Source organism: Drosophila grimshawi, unplaced genomic scaffold (assembly GCF_018153295.1).
Source record: "Drosophila grimshawi isolate 15287-2541.00 unplaced genomic scaffold, ASM1815329v1 contig_311, whole genome shotgun sequence".
NCBI classification, from domain to species: Eukaryota; Metazoa; Arthropoda; class Insecta; order Diptera; family Drosophilidae; genus Drosophila; species Drosophila grimshawi.
The window spans coordinates 17,329,305-17,354,125 of NW_025063098.1; the positions used below are offsets into that span (position 1 = coordinate 17,329,305).

A 24,821-nucleotide genomic window follows, 5' to 3' on the forward strand; every position below is an offset into this window, starting at 1 on the left:
AACACAAAAATATCTTTTGAGTTTCCGTTCTCAATATTTACGCTTCGTTTCGGCTGTAGAACTTTGTTATTAGAAAAGTTTTAATGTATTTGGAAAAGGCTCGAGAATGAAGCGAAAACGCAGCACAACAAGCCAAAACATGACCATTGTGTGTGTGTGTATGTGTGTGTGTGTGTGTGTGTGTGTGAGTATGCATACATATTTATATGCTAAATCAGAATGCTGCTCTCGGCCTTTGTCCTGGCTTGTGGCCGAATTAACTATCGACAAGTTAAGTAAAACTTTATAAATCCAGGTTAGGCAGCTCGGGCTATAAGTATTTAAATAACTTAGCATTTGGCAGTACTGGCAAATTAAATTCTGACATCAATTTCAACTTTGATGAACAAATTTACCCATGTGAGATGACCATAAATGCTTTACTCAGCCCGATGAGCGAATTTAAATTTGATTAACTTGACACACAAGATCTCCAATTGCAATAGGAATCACTTTTAATTTAATTTATATCACTGTTATTTTGATTTAAAATGAAATGAAATGAAATCAATCCTTGATTAACGACAGTCAAGTTGCTAAAACTTTTTCAGCTCTTTTTATGCAATACAAATAAAATATCTACAGAAATGCAGAAATCTTCGAATTGCAGTAAGAAATTCTGTGAAAGAATACGTTAGCGACTTTCAGGCTAATTTTCTCAAAATAACAACTTAGATAAACTGTAAGAATATAATATTCATAAAAATTTGAACATTGATTTAATATATTCGAAAATTCCGTTTGCTTATAACACTTTAAAAATTCTTAGTCGGTTGACTTATTTGTGGAAATGTCCATACACAGTAAAATTCATATTTAATATGTGCAGCAGCAATTTCAGCAAACAGCTGACAACAAACAAATCTTAATCCAGAAATCTCAAAAACGTTCAGTGTTAACAATGTGATTTTTAAGAGATTATAATTTATAAAGAGATTTATGCGTCAGCCCCAAGCCACTGATGTGACATACATACATATTTACAACATATAACATATGTATGTATGTAGGTTTAAATGTAATGCCACAAGACGAGCTCATTGTCAACTTTATCAGAAATGTTGATTTACGCTCGAGGCATAAGCACTTGGATAATACTTGAAACATTGATGAGCTCCCAAAAAAAAAGGAAAAATAGAATCAGTAAGAATGCTACGAGAATGCTACCCTCAAGCCAAGTGCTTAACAAATATAAATCGTAATATTCTTAGATAGAAATATATATATATATATATATAGTGCATTGGATCTGCCTGTTAAATACTTACTATTCATTCCCATTTACAATTTGGTGCACGAAAGGGCATGAAAAGTTGTATAAATCTAGTTGCATTGCCAAGTTCAAATTCAAGGGCCGTCGAAAATGTTTATTCAAATTAGTTGAACAAAACTGAAAATGTGAACTCAATCAAATATCACATTCAATTTACATGTTACATACTCAAATAGAAATACAACTTAAACCTTTATTCTTAGTTTCTTAAGTAAGTTTTTGCGCTGCTTCGTCCGCTGCATCGACTTGTTGCACTTGTTGCCGAGGCTTTCGCATATACGTCTTGTAATAGAAATCAAAGAACATGGCGAACATAAAGATGTTCTGTGTGAATCCAACGAAGGCCATAAATATTGGAAACTGGCAAGGATTGCGTACGATCACAAGCAGAAAATGGAGCGAAAGATAGCTAAATTGGAGCAACTGCACCTGGGTAATGTGTCGTTTCCACCACAGCACCTGTTTCACAGCACCCAGCGAGGTGGCAAAATAATACGCATACATCACAGAATGCACAAGCAGATTGATCAGGCCCAACATCGTGCAATGGGAAGCGCACAGGAAATTCATATAGACGCAAACGCCAAAGACCATGCCAGCATGATGATACACATGCAGGAAGCTCACCTGTGAGTTCTTCTTGCGCAACACGATAAAGACCTGGAAGGAGGGAAACCGGATTGGATTAGCTTGGGTGGATCATCCAAGGATCATCTATGTGCAAAACTGACCGTATCGAGCAGATCGAGATATTTAAGTAGATAGTAACCACAGCTGGCATAGATGATGTGCATCATATGCGGCGATGTATTCTGATAATCCACGGGCTGGCACAACATACTGAAATCCGGGCTGAGGACCGTAAAGAGCACGGCATATAGGAAAATTATCGTGTTTGCCACCACTTGTATAGCGTTGTACAATTGCATCACATATTTTAGCTCGAAGGGTCGCCGTTTCTCCATCCATTTGGGGCCAAAATATAGCACAAATAACAAATAGATGACAATCACAGAAACCATATACTTCAAATTCCCAATAAACGGAATGTTGATTATGCGTGGATCTCTGTAATGAGCGATCAGATCCCGAACCATATAAAATATGTAGGCGATAATGTTGGGCGCCATTGCCACACAGGAGTCGCGTGTCTCTGTCTCTCTCCTTCTTGGGGGAAAACTGCAAAAATTTAATGTTTTCCGATTTGCACAGCTCAACAGTCGTCACTAATCTGAATGCCACAAATTCCGCGGCCTCTTGGTCAGTTGATCGATTGACCAGCGATTTGTGCGCTATGTTAATGACCGCTAAATGAGAAGCAAGACGAGCGCCACATTGACTTATGGAAAACGTAGCTTGCATTGCACACATAACATTAAAAATACATATATATATATATATATTATATATTTCTAAATATACATATATGTTGACAGCACTGTGATGACAAACTCTGAACTGTACATTGGTCACTTATAGATTTATAAACAAGCCAACTTAACTGGGGTTTTTGTCGAACTGGCTCCCAACCAATATATCGAACTAAGGCTTATTAAATTTTCAGTGAATATATTAGCTGAACGTAGATAGTTCCAATGCAATTAAAGTTTTTTTTTCTGGAGGGCTGGTTGCTTTATTTTTTATAATTATAATGACAAACTATTTTATGCCCGAATCGCATGCTGATGTTGCTGGGAAAGAGTTGTGTGTGTGTAGCATAATTAATTCTTAAAATTGGTTTGAGTTGTGCTCCTTCGGCAGTGGCATTAATTAATTACCAGCAAGGTTTATGAGAGGCAATTTAGCAGGGGGCCCTTGAGGGCACAGAAGGGAGAGGTTCACGCGAACGCTGATGGGATTGAAGATCCAATTTAAATAAAAGGTGGTATGTATATGAGTGAGGTGGTAACGAATAGAAGCAATAACGACTGAAGAAAATCAAATAAATATGAATTACACTTTACTTTATAATAGTTTTCCAAAAAGCTGAGAAATATATTGTTTATTTATTTGATAATAATATATTAAAGGTGGTTTCGATTAAATTGATGGCCGCTTGTGGAAAATCGGAAGAACATCAACTTTTTACGAGTCTTACAAAAATCGAAGGAATCTTTTTAATTATTTTAACGAATTAAATGTGTTTTAGATGAAAATTCAATGGCGCCTGAAATCGAAAAAAATTACATTTATACTTGACTTTAGATGTATCTTCCAATATACAAAGAAATTTAATTTGTAATTCTATTGAAGAGAATTGAAAAGAATTACGATTCGACTCCTTGACTAGAAGTTGGTTCTTTTGCGAAGTTAGACTTGGCTTTTGGTTTTTGGTTCTTAGCAAACATTACAAAGTTGCAACTGTTTGCAACTGCAGTCAATCAATCGAAGCTGAGTTAAATTGACTCGACCTTGTCCGCACTGATGGAGTGATGGGTGGGTTGGAAGGGTTGGGTGATGCTTGTCCCACTTGACCTTGTGGGTTAGATGTGTGCTCGGGCAGACATTGAGTCAGCAGCACCTTCTTGATGGCCGAAGACCATCATTTGCATTTTCCTTGCTGCTGCGGAATATGACAATAAACGGGGCTGCAGCTCATTTGCACAAATAAGCCATAACCGTCTCGACTTGACTCAACTCAACTAGACGCGACTCGGCTTGGCTTGGTTTTGGCCATCTTGCATGCACGTTGAAGTGCCATTGGTAGTGTAATAACCATAATGCCGACGTTTACGGCCACAGCAAACAACAAAAATAATAATGGTAATCATTTTGCCGTTCGCCGGAAGTATGCAAATATACGAGATGGCCACGACGATGGCAATGGCGTTGCCGCTGTCGATGAGGAACCGCTGTAGCCGTGAACTGAACTTCAAGGATATGGTCAGGTGTTGGCTGGGCTTGAGTTGGGTGACCCGCAAGCACCAAGGACCAAGGACCATGTCTAGGCCCCAGACTTGAGCTACAGCAAAGAGGAAGTTTTTTTTCTTTTTTTTTTTGCTGCTCTGCAAATGATGCGTTAATGAACGTGCCACATACACACACACACACACATACACACACACATACACAGAGTAAACAGTGGGCGGAAAGCAAATATATGTATGAATATATTTTTCTCTTTCTTTCTCTCTCTCTGTGTTTCTCGATGTGTGTAAGTCTCTGTCTGTTAAAGTGCCCCAGTAAATGAAAATAATAATATCTTTGGGCAGGAAATGAAGGGAAATTCAACAGGAAGCTTTTGTGACGTGCCCGCAAACACTTTGTGCAAAGAAACCGATTCTCTTTGTTGAGCACTTTTATGTGTGTGTTTCTGAGTGTTGGTTTGTGTGTGTTCTTGTGCTTGTATAATATATAAAAACTAGTTCAACTTTTGTTTTTAAGTTTTTGTAAATTTCTAGGCCTTTTTCTCACTGAGCGTTCAACTTTAATTTCTGCCATTTTTTTGTTTGCTTTTTTTTCTCATCGATTTTGCGCAATATAAAAATTTAAATAGTGCTGTCATAAAAATAAATCGCTTCGAATTGTTATGTTGATGATAGTGCTTGTTAGCACTCACTGTTGTTTCACGTTTCCCATTTCGGGGGCCATGTGGCAACCAACTACCTTTTTTAATAGCTGCTGCAACAGTTCGACTATCAGCCAAGTGTAATAAAATCTTATGCAACGCTGTCCTTGCAACCATTTGCATTGTGAAATGCCAAATGCGAATGCGATGAGCAGCTTCAGTGTGTAATTATCGTCCTGGCAAGTGAGCTTATTAACGGCTTCATTTTAAGAACTTAAGTGTCCTTTAATTGCTAAGATTATTACGGTAATTTTCAGCAATCGCATCGAATACTCGAATACGGCTCATCATATAATGTATTTAAAATTATCAGAAGCAGCGATCTCAATTTCATCATCCATAACTCCAAGGGTATTTATTATAAGCTGGCTATACGTAAGTCAAAGCATAATCCGACCATAAATGAAACCTGAAAAGCTAAAGACTGTTAACGGCATGTTAATAATGCGATTAGTGAATGCTTTAATTCCCACCCAGCCAGACATCCAAATGGCGAACAATAGGGTCTGGCAACGACTCAAGAAAAATGCGAAAATTGCATGTAATTGGCCTCATTGCCTCTGTAATAACTAAATTATATTAAATAAGCAGAGCATGAAAACAATGGCATGCATTTCGTTTATTTGGCTTACAGTAGTGCTGTTTCTAGAAAAGTAGAGCAAATATCTTTATGTCTTTATATATACTTTCGCAGATCCTTTTATTCTTGAATAAAACATAAATAATTAAATAAATAGGAGAAACCCCTCACACAGATTCCCATCAGGATAGTTTCTTACGCTAGTTCCGATATACGATATATAAGGAAGGGAGATCACAGAAATGGAAATCTTCTCCCCTCAAGGGCTGGGCAGTAACGGAATAAGTGCTCGACCGATTCCTCTTATGCTTCGTCCAGGTAACTTCTACAGTAGTCACGATGAGGGATGGGACCGCCCAGCTGCATGATTTCCTATCAGCAAGTGACCTGTAAGAATTTGGACCGCCGCTTTAAGTTCTCTCGCACCAGGAGTGTGAACGGGGCCATGGACATTTCAACACCCTACCTCTTTCGAAGAAGAGATGAAGTAGTGCCTTGCCTGGGCAATTTATCCGCAACACAATCTCTCTCCACGAACCCAAATGAGGTGGATGTCAACCTGTATTGCCATCTCGATAAGATATCTGCGACAGTTGCTTACCGTTTTGGAGTTATTTAACTCAGACGTTCACAAAATGTTTAAGTACCAAACTTGACTCAGTCTGTGAGAAAACCAATAAAAATTATATTTTCCATGCTTTTTTCCAGGTTTCAATTTAAATAGTATATAAAACTTAATAACCAAGCCTAACATCTGACTGATTCACCTTTTTTTTTGTATTATGCTTAAGTAAGCATAAATATTATTTATATGAAAAATTGAAATAAATGTAATAGTTTTGAATTTGAATGAAAGGTATTTGTTTTGTTTAATCTTTTGTATGTTATTACAAAATTACAAAGCGACTTTGATAATAGATGATAGTTAAATAGATACATAAATAAATATTAAATACGTTTTATACGCTTAAATATCTATGCACTCAAACTGTTGCTTAAATTAATCATTTATAAATTATTATTGATAAATTATTTATTAATTATCAATACTCTGTACTAATATTTGTCTGTGTAAATCGACGTATGCGTATATTGGCTGAGTACAGTTAAGGCTATGTAAATAGAAACTTTAGTCGCCGTCAAAGTAAGCCCCCTAGTAAGGAGATATTTTTCATTTAAACTTCCATTATTATATTTTTGTGATTTGTCTATTTTTTAATGGAAGCTGTGTTTGAGTGAAGCAATATAAGAATTTGTATTCGGCTTTTTATTTTTGATTTCGCTTGTAACACAAAACGGAAAGTGGAAAAACAAATACCTACACAGAATGATATCATAGTTTTTTGGGTATATGTCCTGACAGATCAATGTCCTAAATCAATACGCATTTTCCGTTATCGGTAGAAAGTCGAAAAATTCACTTTCTGTATGGAATGACACAGGCATATGGTCGAATTTAAAAAAAAGAGCAAAAATATGACAAACAATCAAAACGTATTTGGAAAAAACCGCAAACACGGCCAACAAAACACGCCAGCTGAGCCCGAGATTTGTTACGCAGCAGCAGCCATCCTGGATGTGTTCAGGACAGTCTGGGCGGTGTGTGTGTGTGTGTGTGCCTGTGTGTGTGTGGATCTGGGCTGGTGGTTTCTACTTAATGGGGATGAGGCGAAGCCGTGGCGTGAAGTGGGAAAAATAGCTTTGCCGTTCGTTGCACAGAGGCGGAGGACTGATGAAAATTTATTGCTGCCAACATACCCAAAGGGATTCGCAAATATAATACTACTACAACCACAGCGGGGCGGAGCCAAACAACAGTTGGAGCAAGACAGACGTCGACGTCGACGTAGACAGAGGCAGAGACTGAGGCAGAGACTGAGGCAGAGACTGAGTCAGTGGCAGTGGCAGCGGCATCGACTGCATACAAACACGTACAACATGTCATGCAGTTTGCCTGCCACACGCTGTTCCCGGTCTCTGGATATGCAGCTGGCTCATTGCCATGCATGTGTGGAATGTGTGTGTGAGTGTGTGTAAAATATATATATATATATGCTGGATGGGCGTGCGTATGCGGCAATACTAAACCTATGAAAAATTTCGCACAAGAGCAAAAGCAAAACATATAAAATGCGGTTTTTCGCCGCTCTGAAGAAGAAATCTGTACACAACAAAAAAAAAAAAGAATCTGTTTGAAAAATATGTGTGTAAGTATGACATCTAGAACATGCTATAGAACATCGCCCTGCCAGGCAGCTACAAGCTCTGTACAGATATATATATATACATATATATGTGTGTGTGTACATCGTGCCCAGCTTAACCGAGCTACAAGCTCGTACTCTTCTTGTTTTGTTATGAAAATTTAAGTGAAATCACTAAAAATGCCAAACAAAACTGCTTCATATGCAAATAACACAACAACATGCCAAAGATCTGGGCAGGCTGAGAGACCTTAACGTATTTGTTGTACACACACACACACACACATACACATAGATACACCCACAAAAAGGCTATTCACATGGAAAACATTTGTTTGGGCTACGTGTGCACTTTCCGCTTGTGTTTTTTTTATTATTTGTTTTCCCACAACTACAACTACAACTACAAACACAAACATAAACACAACTAAAACTACTACAACCAACTCCCGTACGTATATTTATGAAGAATTGTTGTCAGTTTATAAAATGTTGACTGACTGCGAGTTAATGTGCATCCTTCAAGTACTTACAACCGAATGGTTGGCTCGAAAGCGGCATTACGTGCAACAGATTCAGATTGCAGTAGTTGGCAACACTACACTGTGCCAAATGTATGTCACATCTTTTGGCAAAAGTGGAAAAATTCCATTTAATGAATACTATTTATTTGCAATTTTCAGTGATATTTTATTTAAATTTTTCGTATTTTTTAATAGAAACAATCAATCGGTTTTTTAATTTATATTCAAATTTAGCACTTCTTTCTTGTTTTTATTTCTGTTTTCCAGTGTAATCTAATGTTCTGTGTCTGTGTGTCTTTGAAAAAAACATGGCTCGCATAATGGTTGAAATAAAGTGCTATATGTTGATTTCAGCTGCAGCGGTGCTTGGGTAGGTATCACAACGTGCCACAAAAGAGTTTTCAGCTAATGGCTCTGGCTACTCAATAAACATTTGTCAAGGGGACAAGGGCACAAGAAATGAGGGCCGTCCTATCCCCAAGGCGATGCAATAATGTGTGTCTTTTGTCGTCCTGATTGTGATTGTGAGCCATGCGTTCGCCTTCAGCTTGGGATTTTATTGACTTGTCTGCCATACAACGCAACAGCAGCAGCTAAAAACAAAAAGCGCCCAAAACAGCAAAAGCAACAGCAACAACAACAGCAACAGCAACAGCAACCGACAACAATCGGCAAAGCTAGTGCACAAAAATTTATGATCAGTGACAAAAGCACATTTCCACCTGTGATATACATTCACTTCATCCCCCAAACCTGTCGTGTGTTAGTGTTTGTTTTGGTTTCCCTCTTTTTTCCTTTCTTTTTTGTTTATTGCAGAGTACACGCCTTTTCAATGCCATTATTACACACACACACACACACAAAGAGAAGGGGTGGGGAGTAGGTGGAGAGTCCCCGCCCCCGGGTCGACAAAAAAACATTGGCAATTCCACGCTGCGACACGCATCGATGGTCCTTTTTTATGCGCTTCGCAGTTTTCACATTTTTTTCCTGTTTTTTGTTTTTTTTTTTTGCTTGCCCTGCCTTGGATTTCTGCGATAATGGAGACAAATGTGGGGCTCTTAAATTTATCGATTGGTTAGCTTGGGTTTTGTTAAAAGTTGCGCAAGGCTGCAAAATATGGCCGTGGCATGTGAATTGTGTTTTCATGCAGGTAGAGTTTTTCGGGCCATTCAAGCTAGTTCTGACCAGATTTAAGTGCTTTAAGCCGCTCGTTGAGAATAGGCGAGCCACCTGAACTTTCAATTTATTTCTTGTTTTTACTTGCCTAATAGAAGAAAAGCAAAGACTTCGTCTTCATCGTTTTCAACGTAGTCGTTGCCCAACGGGCAAACACTGAATGAATTGCGCTTCTTACCAGGCTAAACTGCTGCAAAAGATAAGCCAACTATTTGTGCAATGCTGCCCCCCCCTCAGCCAAGTTTGAGGGGGCCTTGGAATTCGCCCTGCAGAAACTTTCAAATTGAAAGTTCATCGCATTTTGGCAGCTGTGCCAGCATCCACAGAACAACTGCAAAGACGCAGCTGGCGGACAAATTTGTTAGGCATTTGTCAGCGTCCATCGCTTCCTCGCTTGAATTTTGTCCAGTTTCCTGCAGCGTTGGTGTCTTTAAGGTGTGCCAGATAACGGATTAACTGACACTTTAATTCGTACTCTATCGCATGTATATTTTAAAGTGGAATTTCTAATTTATCACGCTGCTGCCCAAGTGACAGAGTTTCCCTGCCGATTAGGGCTTAACATTAAATATGGCAAAACGTGCTCGAGAATCCTCGCGGCTGGATTTGTGCAGCGTTGCATTGGCATTTAAATCGGGATTCAGTTGCAACTGCTCTCTCTCTATTTCTCTCTAGCTCTCTCTCTCTCTCTCTCTCTGTGTGATTGCGAGTACTTGCGCATTTGCTTTTTGTGAAAATATAAATGCGACTAATGTAGAGTGCCTTGCTAACTGAAACGAACACTAGCCGAGTAGCTTACACTCACAAATACCCTGTAATTTTTTTTTTCGTTTGCTATTGATACAGCTAAGAACTTTAGTAGGGCATTATCAGAGCTAATAGAACAAAAGTGAAGCGATTATCAAAGAAATCTTCCTGAATTTATGTCTACAGAGAGCTGTTACGAGGTGCTTAGTCAGCTAAATTCAAATATAGCATTCGATATAGAATATTTCAATAATATTTTCAAAATTTCAGAAAGTATTTTGTCAAGAAAATAATATATTATTAAGAAATGTATTTATTTAATATGTATAAACAACGTTTTTTTTATATTAATTTTGAAATTATATCTGAAAACCAGAAAACTGTTCTAAAACAAAGTTAGTCTGGCTTTTTTCTGAGTGTACTATCAATAATCAATGCTATATCTAATAATTAATTCGCTTGTAATCATTTTGAATCTCTAGTCTTATACTTTAATACACAATAAAAAACGAAGCAAAAATAATGATTTTTATTTATGAGGAAATATATTTCCTCAACTTGATTAAGCTAACTTTTTGCTGTGTGAAAGGACTCTACACCTTTCACATACTCGTACGAGATGTTGTGGATATAAATATAAGAGAAATACGCTTACACATTAAATGCATAAGCTCGGGAACAGCTGCCCCTCACCCGCCAACCCCTGCAGGACAGCGCATAATCGCCGCAGAATGGCTGCAGGCTTATGCTTTTACTATTTGCTTGGGATGGCAATTTTGTAGTTGGCCAAGTCGTGACTACAACTGCAACTTGCTCTGTTAGATTGCGGGCAACTAGCGAATCACTTACCTCGATTTGAAATGGCGGCATTGGCAGCGTAGCCGTTGCCGTGCAGCAGCCACCCCAGGCTAATTACAATCAAAATGGGGCAATTCATTTTCAGGGCCCCACGGTTGTGGCCGTGTGCAACAGCAGCTGCAGCAGTGGCAGCTTTTCCGTGACGTATGCTACGTGTAATGATTCTCATTGTTGCGCGCAGTCGAACGCCAGTTTACAGTATACGGTGCGTATACGCAATGTGGATTATTCAATTGATATGCTCTGCGTGTGAACGATGCTTTGCTCTCTAACTTTCCTTGTCTGCTTCAAGTGCTTGTCGCGGCCATTAAGTTTACACTGTGTTTTAACTTTTGCACTCGCCTCCTTAGTTCAATTTCAAATAGTATGTTTAGTTGGAAATCTTCTCGTGGATTGCTTCAACTAATTGGCAAAAGGCGCCGTGCCGCAAGCGTTCTGCGTGTTGCACACGCTTGGTTTGACTTTGACAAATTGCTGCTGTACGCGTTGCATTCCAGGACCACATTTAAATGTGACACTTCTTTTCTCTAGCCTTAATTGCCTAAAATAATAGAAATGAAGAAAGTGAAAGTTTAATTAGTTTCTGAGTATTCATTGCTGTTAAATAAAGCATGAGGTGAGCACTACGCAAAAAGTAATCAACGTTTTTTTTTTTATATCTAAAATGCATAGTTGTCTATCTTAAGTTTAATACATTTTCCTTAAAGTACATTTTTCGAAATAATTCTCTTTGCTTAAACATTATTTTGATTTTGTTTCACCTACCTTTCGCACATCTTTTATACATGCAAAAAAAAAAGATATTCAAATGATATTGTCCTGTTGAATTTTAATCACTTTTTCTAAAGTTTCAGTTATTTGATATTCTTATTTATTTATAAAATGCCTAGGTGCCTTGTTGGAGCTTAATCAGTTTTCCTTTGTTCAATTATTTGGCATTCTTAGCTTATTCGCATATTTGAATCGGAATGAATATTTAAAGTCATTAGTTGAAAATGATGATGCCAAAGAGTAAAAGTTTTTGACAATAAGGTGAATTTAAATCAAGTGAAACTTTTTAACTTATGTGCGTGTTTTCTGTGAATTATTTTGGGTTGCCCGCTTCAACAGAAACAACATTCTGTTTGAAATGACTTTCTATTAATTTTGTAGTCAACCGGAATGCTTTTGCCACTAAAAGCGGTTTAAGGCATTTAATTCTGGCAGTCACTGTTCGGTGGCCAGATAATTCCCTAAAATGCGTTCGCCTAACTTCATTGACACCGAAAATTACACCGCAAAGTGCATTTATTACACAAGCAACGAGATTTTTTTCACTCTTTGTTTTATTTGGGTAGTTTTCTATATGCAAAATATGCTCGCCGGCTCGGTAAATGAGGGCCAAAGTAAATACAACTCAAACTTTAAAGTTCATAGCCCAATAACGACTAGCTCTTAAGGACATAGTCACACACTCACACAGTCACACACACAGACACACACACATACATATATATATATATACATATTCAGTTGGGACATGTTGTAGCACGCCTCTATGCTGCTCATGGCTGCTGTCATATTTAAAGTCAAAGTTTTACATAATTTAATGAGTTTGCCTTGCATAATGGGCGAACAGACATCGAGACAGACAAAATGAGAGAGGGAGAGAGAGGGAGAGAAGAGGGAAGAGAGCGCAGCAGGAGCTGAAAGGACGAGGCTGGTCAGCCTGCACGCTTGGGCCCCTTGGCTGTGGGTAAGCCATAGATAAATAAGCAAAAGAGAAAAGTTCAAATTATTTCATTATCACATCCATGCAGGGAAAAACTCAAAGTCACAAAATGGCCCACAAAAAAGTGCTTAAAGGCTATAAAAACGGTTTTCGTATGGCTCTCTTGACTGACTGCCCCCCTTCTTCCCCGCCCATTCCCTATCTGCTTGTCTGCCTCGAGGCGAGTCGCGACTGCTCATGAAAAATAAAGTTATAAATTTAGATTAAAGCATGTAACCGATACTACTTCCGTGCAGCCAGCCAGCCTACGAAAGCAGCCGTCGAAAGAGGGCGGTGCACTTCTATACTTGCCACCATGCCACCAGTGCCATTCCCCGCTTAGAAAAGCCATTAAAGTCACTGCGCTTGCGACTTGGTTGCTTGTACGCGTGCTTTTGAGAGTCTATAATTATCTATCGTATTCATTATTGCCTCAGACATTCAACCTAGCCAGCCAGCCCAGCCAGGCAGCCAGCAAGACATCAAGTATACGCCACGTTGTGCGCTTACTTTGTGGCATGTCCTCGAGGAGCAATAAAATATTTGTATCTATTTTGTACGCTGCACAGACAACTTCGGGAGTCCGCTGTGTCCTGTGGCGTCTCTAGGTGCCGCTCCTGGTCATGTAATTACTCAAAATGATGCTGTCAAGTCCCTACACTCGAAAAAATACAAATAAATAAAACATAATAATAAAAAATGGGATAGAATTTGAAAAATCGTGTAGAACCAACACATTTAAAAAATGTTTAATTTTTTTTTAAAGATTTTTATAGACACTCACATAGATGAAGTATGCCTTAGATTTCTTTCTGTGTAGCTGCGGGCCAAGCCGGATGATAAAAGTAGCTTTTATATGCACTGCACCGCTGTGAGCAAAAGGCTTTTATCGTGTAGGTGGTAAACAGTCGTAAATAAACAGGCCAACATACATTTATAAAAGGGGGAAGGGGGTGGCGAACAGGAATTGGGAGCCATTGGCCATTGTCATCTTTGCTGGCACCTTGGCATTAGACAGTTGTTGTTTTTGTTGGCCAAGGTTATCAGTTTTATGGCTGTTTGGCCTAGAGATTTTTATATGTATATATATGTGTGTGTGTGTGTGTGTTTGTCTTGTTCATGCCACATGCTGTGGCGCACAATTTTCCTTCTCCTTTTATTTATGACACACAGAGCGGCGGGCAGCTCGAAAAATGTGTCGTTTTGTCGTTTCGTGTTTTATGCCAAAGAGAGCAAGGAGCAAGATCTGACAGTAAATACTGTATAAATGCTTTTGTACATTTTGTTGCCGTGATCACCTGACCGCATTTTGCTATAAAAAGGAATTTAGTGCGCCCACGAAGCATCTTTAATTATTTATAATGTGACCGCATTCGTTTTTAATTTGTATGTCAGCCACGAGGGGGGTGCACCAAAACTTATTGTGACTTTCAGACAGTGCTTCCTATGCCCACTGTCCTGCAGCCATCTAAATTTTACTTTGCGGTATAATTTCAAAGCTACAAGTTGGCTGAGCAATTAGTTTTTGCTCGGTTTTTGCTGTTAAACTGATTTGGCGTCGGCGTGCAGAGCAAAAGCAGCGTAACAAAACCCGCCGGAAAGGCGAAAGCCAAGCGAGGAAGAGTAGAGACGGACAAAACCGCGTCTTTTGTCAGTTGGTTACTGTGGTCGACAAGCGCAACTTTAAAATGGGTTAATTGCATTGTAAACTATACGAACAAATGCCAAACAAGAGCTGAAACTGAGCAGCTAAACAGCAAAGTCAAGTAAATTGGAGCAGCTTCGCCCCTTTTTTGCCTCGATTCGATTCAAGCAAATTGTTTTTGTTCTGTTTTCTTCCCTGCTTTTGTTTTTAGTCAGCCTCTGGCAAGTGCATCACTAGAATTAGCCAAACAAAGTTTGCAAGTCTGTGCTGCAGATGAGAATCAGCTGGCAGTGCTCATTTCATGCTTCGCTGCAAACGCATTGAGCTGGTTCTCCTCCTGTTTTTGTTGTTGTTGCTGTTGTTGTTGTTATTGTTGTTGTTGTTGTTGTTGTAATCAAGTCATCAGCTTGGGCGTATTTTTAATACAAAAATCCAACTTGAGCATGCGAGCAATTGTCCTGACAAACCCGTCCAATCGCAGCTACACTCGAAAAAAATCGACCAGATTTTTAGCGTGGACTGTACAAATCTAGATAGATCTCTATTTCAATATATTTAGATACAGATAAATATCTATGGTCTTTTATTTAAGAAACGGGCCATACTTTTGGATCCAAGGGCAGCAAATTTCTAAGCTTGTATCTTTCTAAAAGTAAAAGTTTAAAAAAAAACAACGCTTAGCTTATCAACTGTTTTGAAATATTTAATATTAAATATTTCTGTAGTAAATTTATACTTTGTTGGGGTTAGAATTGGTCACACGGTGTAGAAAATAAGTCAACACTGTTACCCATAAAAGGCTAATATTTTAGGCCATAAAATCTGTTTGAACTTACAATTCGACTCGTTCGCTTAGTGCACTAAACAATTATGAATGAAAATTAAAAAGATAAACATTCTAATCTTAAAGCAGATACTTTTCTTTAACAACTTTATCTTAAAGTGCAATTTTGATATTAGGGCGATTTTGTTTCTGAGTGCATAATGCATGCACAGACAACTGTGAACCGAAGAACAAAGCCAAGTTTAACAGGAATGAAATGTTGATATCGAAATGATGAAAGCGTCGCTGGTCTCTGCCGCTGTTGCAGCTTCTGCTTAAGGGGGGGAGCTAAAACTTGTAAAGTGCGACAACGACGCACACACAGACAAACACACACACACAAAAGCTTAGTTCAAAGTTCAGGCCACAAGTTCGCCCAGTCAAAATGAGATCTGACACAGCAACAATGTGTTGAGTTCGCACATGTTGCCACACACCCACACACCCATACACACACACACACTGCCACACACACATACAAGCTGCACCCACTCAATACTTAGGTTGCTAAAGAACTTCTTTTTTTTTATATATATATATAAAAGATCTTAGATGCGCTCGATAAAAGATTATTAAAATGTTCCAAACGAATGGCACAAGCTCGCATCAGACATAAAGACAGATTCTCAAGTATTTTTGGGTAGGGGCGGCTTAAAGGTTAACTGGAGTCGCCGCCTCATCCACTTCAGTCTGTACGAGTACTTGTGCGTCTGTAAAGTTGCTGTCAGTCACCAGATTTGAAAAGCGAAGTAGTACAGTACACATGTCAAGTTGGGTCGCTGATTTTGCTGAGCTGCATGATGCGACATGTGGCACATAAACATGCATATATGTATATATACACCATGCTTACATTAAAAGTATTGCATGTTATGAATGGACGCTGCTACATATATATATCCACACACAAATATCTCAAGCTACTCCCCCTGGGCGGTGCAACACTATAAATCTTTGGCCCACTGGCCAATGGATCGATGCTGCCTATGATATGAATTATGAAAATATTTCCAGTACAGTAAGCTGAGCTCTTTGATGTTTGTACTCTGCCTCCGACTTGCCCCGACTTGCCCCGACTTGCGCTCTTGCCACATTATCGTCTTGTTTCAGCCAGCTAGCTAATGCAATGCACTTTTGCTGCAGCAAACATATCTCATCTATTATGTGCAGTGCGCAGGTCCTTGCCTCTGGTTGTGCACTGAGCAAAAAACAATTTTGAATAAGGTACAAAACTACTTAACAAATCCGAACTAATACTAATTATGGATTTTAGAGCTAATTTAAACTCGATTTGATAATTTTAGTAAATGTTACTTTACAATTTCCTATATACATTATTTCATTTTACATTTTAATTTAATTAATCACGTTTAATTTATATTTATTTTTATTATATGCTCTTCCACATTAAGCCAGAAATAATAGTTACTTTAATAATATTAAATGACATATAATTCACTTATTAATCAGTTCACAGTTCTGTATATTATTTTTCCCCAGTGTAGTTAAAGTATGTATTGGTTTCACTAGACCTGGGGCTGTGGATTCACTTAGCAATTACGGCTTTATTTATTATGCCGAAATGAATTATCCCTCATTTGCCACAGGATTGCAGTTTTAGCTTTTGCTGCTTTTTACATTTTTTTTTTTTATATCCTTCATGCAAAGCACTTGGGCTGTGTCACCCCCCTTTGTTACCAGAGGAGACCTCCTACCTTATTTGATGTGAACGTCATCAGCATTCAGTGGAGCCTTCAAGTGGAAATAAACAAGAATCCGCGTAGCGGCATAAATACTGTCTATGTGGGAGTTGGAATAATTGTGTGCATAAGCAAGTCATGTGGACACATTTGAAAATACTTTATACGCATGTATATTGGCCAACTCAGCGCTGACTATTAGCCTTGCACATATTGAAAAAGAGGAAGCGCAGAAGAGCTGTTGTTAAATTGTAATTTCTTTCGATACAATTTAAATTAAATACAATTATTTCTGCTAATTTCATTACATTCAAATAAATTCAAATACATAAGAGAATATTAAACAGTTGACAAAATTTCTGTAATACAAATTCAATATTGTTGAACAGTTTGACAACAACCTGCTGACCTCTAAAGCCATCGTATGACACAACAAAAGCCATAAATCAAATCAAATGGCAACATGAAAAATTGCCAACATAAAAACCGCAACCAAAACCATTATTCCAAATTTCTACTCTGGCGTGGCAAAACATCCTATTTATTTTTTTTATGTATTTTCATTTATTTATATATATATATTTTTTTTTTAAGTTCAGAGGTTAAAGGCCTAACCGCATTGAATGACAATCAGCATATATAAAGCTATACATGCCCAATCATAGAAGAGTAGGAAAAGGGCGCAACATAAGCCGATGGCAATCTGTTGCCACCTAAAGTAAGTAAATATTGAAGTAAATATTGTAAACAAACGCGCCAGGCAAACACACATAAATGAGTAAGCTCTGTGGGCGAAAAAAAAGCAACAAAAAAAGAAACCAAAACAAACAACAACAAGGAAAAAGCCGCTGATGACTAGAAAAATCGAACTACAAAAATGGGGATTGGGTTGGGTTTGGATTGGGTTGGGTTGATTACAGATAAGAGACAATCATTCTGAATATAAATCCACACAGTATGTGACATAAAAGTAGCTAGCAAGAAACCGCGTATTTCTGAATGCAGGGCAAAACAACAAGCACGACCAGTAAATACCCTATTCAAAGATTAGCTCTCTCTCTCTCTCTCTCTCTCTTCTGCCAAGCAATTCCACAATTTACCCATTATTAGTTGTAATAGATATGAGCAACAAGAAAAGGATTTCGCCACGTATTAGTTATATGTGTTTTGGCCGTGACAGTTGCCAGTGGCTTTCCAAAGGGAAAAGTTAGCTTGAGTGTGTGGGTTAACCCAATGTCAAATATGACAACATACATGTCCAAATTGGCAACAATAAGAGTAGCAGCCAGCTGTTGGTGTGAAATCAACAGTGGCAATCATAATATGTTATGAGCAGCATTAGCCGGCTCCAATTTGCGAGGAAGCCTCGACGAAGTGAAGCCAGCAGATGCACAGGTCACTCCCAAAGGACAGGACTCGGATCAGGTGATTTGAATTAGGTAGGTTAAAAAGGATATGCAGTTATCACATTTGTCGACTTGATGACAACATGTCTTGCTTGAATTCATAATTTAGGCCTGTTAGTCTCTTGTATGGTTTTATTAATAAGCAGAATATTGTGCTGACAACTACACTCGGAAAAATTAGGATGCGATGTGCTTCATCTGTCTTGCCTCATTTTCCTTAATACTAAGCTAGTAACAATTAATTTCCCCAAACCTGATAATAAATATTGACATTTTTTCTATATCCTCTACAATTTTTTTAATTTCAAATGTATAATTTAATTTATTCCTTTTAAATTTATTTAAATTGATTGTTAACTTAATATGTACTTAAATTAAATCTTAAAATTAAATAAAAGTAGATTTTTTATCGGAACGCTTTCCAAGCTTACCAGATATTTTACTATTACTATCGTTAATCCCAAAACCAATAATTAATAATTGTAATACGATTTAGGAAATTGACTTAGAAATTAGGAAATAAATTCTTGGACTCTTTAAACAATTTAATTTGAAAACTAGAAATTAGTTGATTAGTTAATTTTTTGAAATGACTCTACCTTTCTTTCTCAGGAAGCTTAATGTCCTAATGCGTGAAATGCTTCTGTCTAAATCAATTTTGCTTTCGTCCCAAACAAAAAAAAAGCGCATTTAAGAACAGACTTAATTTTATTTATTGGCTATCATAAGCTGCGCTGACTTCAAGCAAGTGAGAAAGAGACAAAAAGAAACTGTGTAGCTTGTCTCAAGTTGATGGCCCACCTGATGGACAGCTAAGACGAGTCAAGTCATTCTATCCAAATGCTCAAGTTCATCCTGCTCTCCTTTCTGCTGCTGCTGACGTTGACAGCATGCTCATTAATTTCAGTGACAGGCGTGGCTTTGTGTGTGTGTGTGTGTGTGTGTTTATTTCGTTTGTTGGTTCCTTACAAAAGACTCTGGCAAATTTAAGTAAGAGTCCGAAGTGTACAGTTACTCACATGGCCAGGCGACCAGGTCTGCACAATAACCGCGAGCCCGTCACACTTGACAGCCCAAATTGACCGACCGATAGGGAAAGGGCTCGATTGTAAGAAAGAACGAGCAAGGGGAGGGGTTGGGTGAAAACGTGTCGCAAGTAGACAGGGTGAAATGTTCACCTTTTGTTTGCAGCGACAGCTCGATAGCCCAAGTACACGATGTTCTCTGACAGTTGACAAATTGGTTATGCAAAGCAACTGTGTTTAGCTTGACGAACAACGTGTAGATATGGCTGAGATTGACATGTCATACACTCGAAGAAAAACCGAATTCTTAAGCACGAATCGACCCGTATCGAACTTCTGTTTTATTCTTGGTAATTGCAAATTTAATATTGATTATGATACGGATATAGGAGGAAACTTGCCTGACGAAGAAGATGTTTTTAATGCGGCTATTTATTGACTGTTTGATTAAAGCTAACTTAATTTGATTAAGCAATTTGAAGACTTTGAATTAAACTAAGCACGACTAACTAAGCACAGAATGCAATATTTCTTGCTTTTGCTACTGCGATTGCTATTGCAAAAGACAGTTTTCTGTTGCGCCAAACACTGCTTACTGTACAGCTTGTGCACAATTATTTCGCACTGTGTATAGTTGGCGCTATGTAGTCACCAAATTAAGCAGCTTGTTTACACAAACATCAATTCGAGTTGAACGCTGCTCTGAAATTCAGCTCGATAAATGAAAAACAAGAAAGCAGCTAATTAGTTGTTCGCTGTTCATGTTTTCGTTTAGCTGCTCGGGTTAATTAATAATCGTGTCTTGAAATTTCAATTGCAGTCAGCCGGAATTAGGCAAGTAGAAGTCGGCGGAATGAAAGCCAAATGCTCTCCGTCTGGGGCACTTACTTATTTAGGAGCAGCCTACGGCTGTCTGTATGTTTGTGTGTGCGCGGAAAAAAGTTTGAGGCAGTGACTTTGTCGTGGCTGTCAGCAGCACTTGCTAAACACTTTTCCACGCCATGCCATGCCCCTGCCCCCCGTCTGTTAGTTTCCCTAAACTTTAGTCGTGTGTGTGGCGGGACAAAAGCTGTTGCTTGCTTTTCTGCTTAGGCGTTGGCTTAATGCCTCAGCCTCAGACTGAGCCTCAGCCGCAGGGGCAAGGTTCGGTGGCAGGGGCACTGACTCTGACTTGTGTTGAGTTGAGTTGAGCTGAGTTGAGTTGAGCCCGCTGCTGGCCATAGAAAAAGTTTTTCTTTTGAATTTTGGTTCTTTGGCCTATGTTTCTTTCGAACCGTTGACTTTGACTTGCTTCGCTGCTATTAACTATAATTACCACATTAAACGGCAAAGTGTCTTAATATTCAATTATAAGTTTCTTCTCTTTTTTTTTTTTTTGGTTGTTGTTTTTTTTTTTTTTGGCTAGTCGAGCATAGTATACATTTATGCCTGTTTTGTGGCATCGTTCTATTGCTAAAGTTTGTACTTATACACACCACATTTGTAGGGGAGTGCGGGGAGGGGTCTGTCTTTGTTTATTATTGCTTGTCGGTTTAACGACGCTTGAGTGCGTACAAATTATATCACTAAATCTTAATGTGTTTGTATTGCTTTTGATTTTGTGCCAAAGGCTTTTCTTTTTCGCATTTTCTCTCGACATTTTTTTGTGTATTGATCCGAGCGGGCAATGCTGCTGCCAATGGCCATTTGTTTTATTTTATGGTAGCATCGATAAAATAAATTGTACAAGGACTATGCCTTCTAATGGCCTAGTTGAAAGTTTCCACATCAGCGACTGACTTTCGATATTTCGATATGTATGTGCGACTGTGTGCTACGAATGCTAATGAAATTACAAGCATGTGAGTCGAGAGAGCGAAGGGGAGAGACTCGACTTGACTCGACTGCTGTTGTAATAAGCATCTTTCACAGTCAAATATAATTTAAGCCGCCCCCACAAGCACTTCAATAAACTAATGAACACTATTAAAAGTCAAATAGGGGGGAAAGAAAAGGAAGGGCGCTTTTCATTCATTTTCGTTTTCATTTGCTGGCAACGACAGAATTTTAATTAACGAATCGTAAAGCGCTAATTTTGCATATTAATAAACACGACACACGGCACACGGCACACGGCACACTGCACACGGCACAGCACCTACAGTAGAGCCTTGAAATAGGGGTTGGGAATGGGCATGGAGACTCCCTAGTAAGTAGCAGTGACACGCACAGCCAGTCAATTAATAATGTAGTGTGGACGAAGTCAACTTGCTGGTAAATTTAAGTTGTTCAAATTAATTTCAATTCAACTCAAACGCACATGAAAATGTCGGCCGAAAGTCAAACATGTTCTCAAATAAACATATTTATAAATATTTTGTTAAGCATATATTTATATGCATACTCTGTTTTCCTATATACATATATGTTTATTTATAAATATATTTTCCGTCATTTATTATCCCTTCTCTGTATTATTTTTACTATCGTAATGTAAACAGTAGAAACCTACATTGTGCTGCAAATATATCTTTATTAAGACAAAATCATTAGTTGGGACGGCAAAATTCATACCACAACAGCATTAACGCGGCCTAAACCAGACACCACCCACTCGTGCCACCCAGCTGAGACGTCACCACTGACATGGCCAATAAATGGGGACACATTGTGAGCTGTCAGCGTGCAACGAACAGAAACAGCGTCGATTAATTGGCTGCAGTAATTGTTACTCTCAACAGTGTCTGGACTTAAGAGTCTGTCGACTCTATTTTTGGAATTGTGCCCTCGCTTCAAATGATTTTCCATTTGTTTTTCTTTTTTTTTTTGATAAAGGAATTACAAGGAAATTCATATAAAACATGCCGAGAAAAAATTGCATTGAGTTTTAGAAAAATCACAAAATGAAAATCGTCCTGAAAACTAGAAACATTTGTTTGTAGAAATTACTTCTTATCATATAAAAAACAATATTAATTTGAAAGACTATTTGCTATTTTATAAATGTACAAATACAAATCGTTTTTGAAGTTCTTTCTTAAAATTTTTAAATTGCTGCTTTCTGCATTACAGTTGTGGTTATACATAAAGAAATAACCTTTAAATTAGATAGATTCTTTACAAATTTGCACAAATTGATGGTCAAAGTCAAGTAATAATGCCTAAGGCGATTGTTCTTGAATGGCATTTTCAATTTAATTATTGGTATTGAGGCATGCATTCTGTGAGGAAATTGAGGCATGCAAATTGAAACGTCGTTCGAATGCAAATAAAAGCATTGGCAAACAAATTAATTATAATAATTGCACACAGGCAGACACCAAGCAGAAGCATTTTTAGTTATCTGAAATGCACATTGTTGTTGCAATATGTATGCGAAATTAAATGAATCGAATTGAATTGAAGTGATTGCCTGCCTTTTGCACTTAAAATCGATAACGTTTGTGGCTTGAATCACCCGAAAAACCGCCCGAAACGCAATTTAACACACCAGCAACATTTCCACTTAAAGTCAATTTGCCCAGTTTTGACATGGGCAAAGAGCATTTTGAAGTTATAATCATTAAATTGGTCTGAGGTGTGGTAGGGGATGCTAATCCGCTCAAATTATTATGATGCCGAACATTGTTTGCCTACAGCCAAGGCTACTGTTTTAATTAGGCTACAAAATATTGGAAAAGCGTTGCCTTGCAACAGTTTTCACACCTTGCCTCAAATGAATTTTGTTTGAAACTTTAGCTAGTTGAGTTAAATGGAAAAATTATAAACTTTTAACTGAAGTGTTTCACGGGAAGTTTCAATTTAACTTAACCAAAATTATTATACGGCAATAATTTCTGAAAAGACTGAAAAGACTGGCCATCGTTTAAAGTTTCAAAGCGAAAATTATTTTATTATTTTATCATTAAGAATTCATTTTGTTTTTTTTTTTTTGTATAAGTTTAAGCCAGCACAAAGCTAGATATTTACGGTGTTAATCTCAAGATCTCAATATCTGATTTGTTTTTTTTTTATTATTATTTAAGTTAACCTTTCTCAAAATATATGAGCAATGAAAAGGTTGGCGCACAATTGTGAATCCATTTTCTTGTTATTATAGGCACAGAATAAAAACCTTTCATTTTCACAATAGCATCAACTTCTATTTTGGCCACAAATAAAAAAAAGAAAATGAAAAGGTTGAATGGCAGCTGCTATGGAAATTGTTGTGGGCACACCGAAAAAAAGAATCTAAATGCAAAACTCAACTATATCCTGATTTGATGATTTCCCGTAACAATGCATTTCAACGACAAAAGCAGCGAAAATAAAATTTCCCAAATTAAAGCTCGAGTGAAAGAAAAATAAGCAAACTTTTGCATGGCTTCCACTCAAACAGCAGCAATGTAGGCTACAAAATAAAAGGCTTTGCCTGAAACATGGCACAAGAATTAGTCTTTGCTGTTTCACACATATACATATATATCTATGTATATATATATTTTATGCTAGGCATAACAAATAAAGGATGTTGCCGGGATAACGCCTGCCAATCCGTCAGCAAGTCAGCGCGCAGAGAAAATCCTTGCAAAGATTTGTTATATGTATTATGAAGAAAGTTTTTGCCTGAATTCGCGTAGAAAGTTGCTTTTGTTGTTGTTGTTGATATTGTTTCTGTTGAGGGAAACCTGTCAGCTGAGGAAAGGCGCGTAATTAGTAGAAACTTGAGCAGAGCTTTGAAAAATTACTTCAAATTGAGCGTGAAATTCGTGCAAAATGGCGTTCGCAGCGATTCCTCGATGAATACACTTTCTTCTTTTTTCTTTTGCTGAAGGACCTTCACCTCCAGCAGACTGCCACATATTCGTTCGTTGGCCATTAGTCATGGCTGAAAATTAGATTTATAATGTGTCCATAGGCCGAACTCTTCTTCTTCTTCTTCGTCTTCAACTTATTTGCCTGGGCTTTAACATTTTTTAAAGTGGCCTGTGAAGACGAACAGCTGCAGCAGCAGCAGCAGCAGCCGCCGCATGTAAACCAATACCAATTTAAGACTAGAGCACATGCCAAAACTTGAAGCTGAAGCATTTTAACTTTGTGCGCAAATATTTTGGGTACACAAGCAAAGAGCGACTAAATATTTGGTGCCATGCCCCGTTGAGCATTTACAAATATTGTAATAATGATAGCCAAGTCGGGCCAAAAGAAAGGTTGCCAGCCAGGCAACAGAAACGCCAACAGCAACAGCAACAACAACAACTGTCTTCTGTTGGGCAAAACTGAGTCTGAGACGGAGAAACAGGAGCAGTCAGAGATGAGAGAGAACTCAACGGTGGCATACATTACTGGCTACGAGAAAATGGCAAAGGAAATGCTGACACACAAACATTCAGAACAGCGACAGAGTCATTCAGAAAGCCAGAATGAAATTTAATTAAAAACTTTATAACAACTACCGCTGAACGGGCTCATACGCCTTCCCCCAAAAAAAAATTATATTAAATATACAATGTGACAAGACACGAAAGTAGAACAGAGCAAT

The 24,821-nt window shown here is 38.0% G+C and overlaps 2 protein-coding genes across 2 annotated transcripts in view; both read right to left on the bottom strand.

The window, feature by feature from the left end:
* LOC6567916 (neurotrimin) overlaps positions 1-24,821 on the bottom strand; it is a 65,120-nt gene that overhangs the window by 35,677 nt on the left and 4,622 nt on the right. Inside the window, 1 exon segment of the mRNA XM_032740098.1 lies at positions 10,964-11,513. Within this exon segment, the coding sequence (XP_032595989.1) occupies positions 10,964-11,141 (178 nt within the window). The 5' untranslated portion in view covers positions 11,142-11,513.
* LOC6567915 (elongation of very long chain fatty acids protein AAEL008004) lies at positions 1,386-2,581 on the bottom strand. Its single transcript, XM_001993911.3, has 2 exons — positions 2,044-2,581; positions 1,386-1,972 (listed from the first exon to the last, which is right to left on the bottom strand). Exons 1-2 carry the CDS (start codon positions 2,440-2,442, stop codon positions 1,520-1,522), a joined length of 852 nt encoding a protein of 283 aa, XP_001993947.1. The 5' UTR covers positions 2,443-2,581; the 3' UTR covers positions 1,386-1,519.

Excerpts from the sequence above, each read along its gene's own strand:
- LOC6567915 (XM_001993911.3), bottom strand. The coding sequence starts at position 2,442 with ATGGCGCCCAACATTATCGCCTACATATTTTATATGGTTCGGGATCTG. Across the intron at positions 1,973-2,043 it reads ATCTCGATCTGCTCGATACG|GTCTTTATCGTGTTGCGCAA; the intron begins GTCAGTTTTGCA and ends CCCTCCTTCCAG.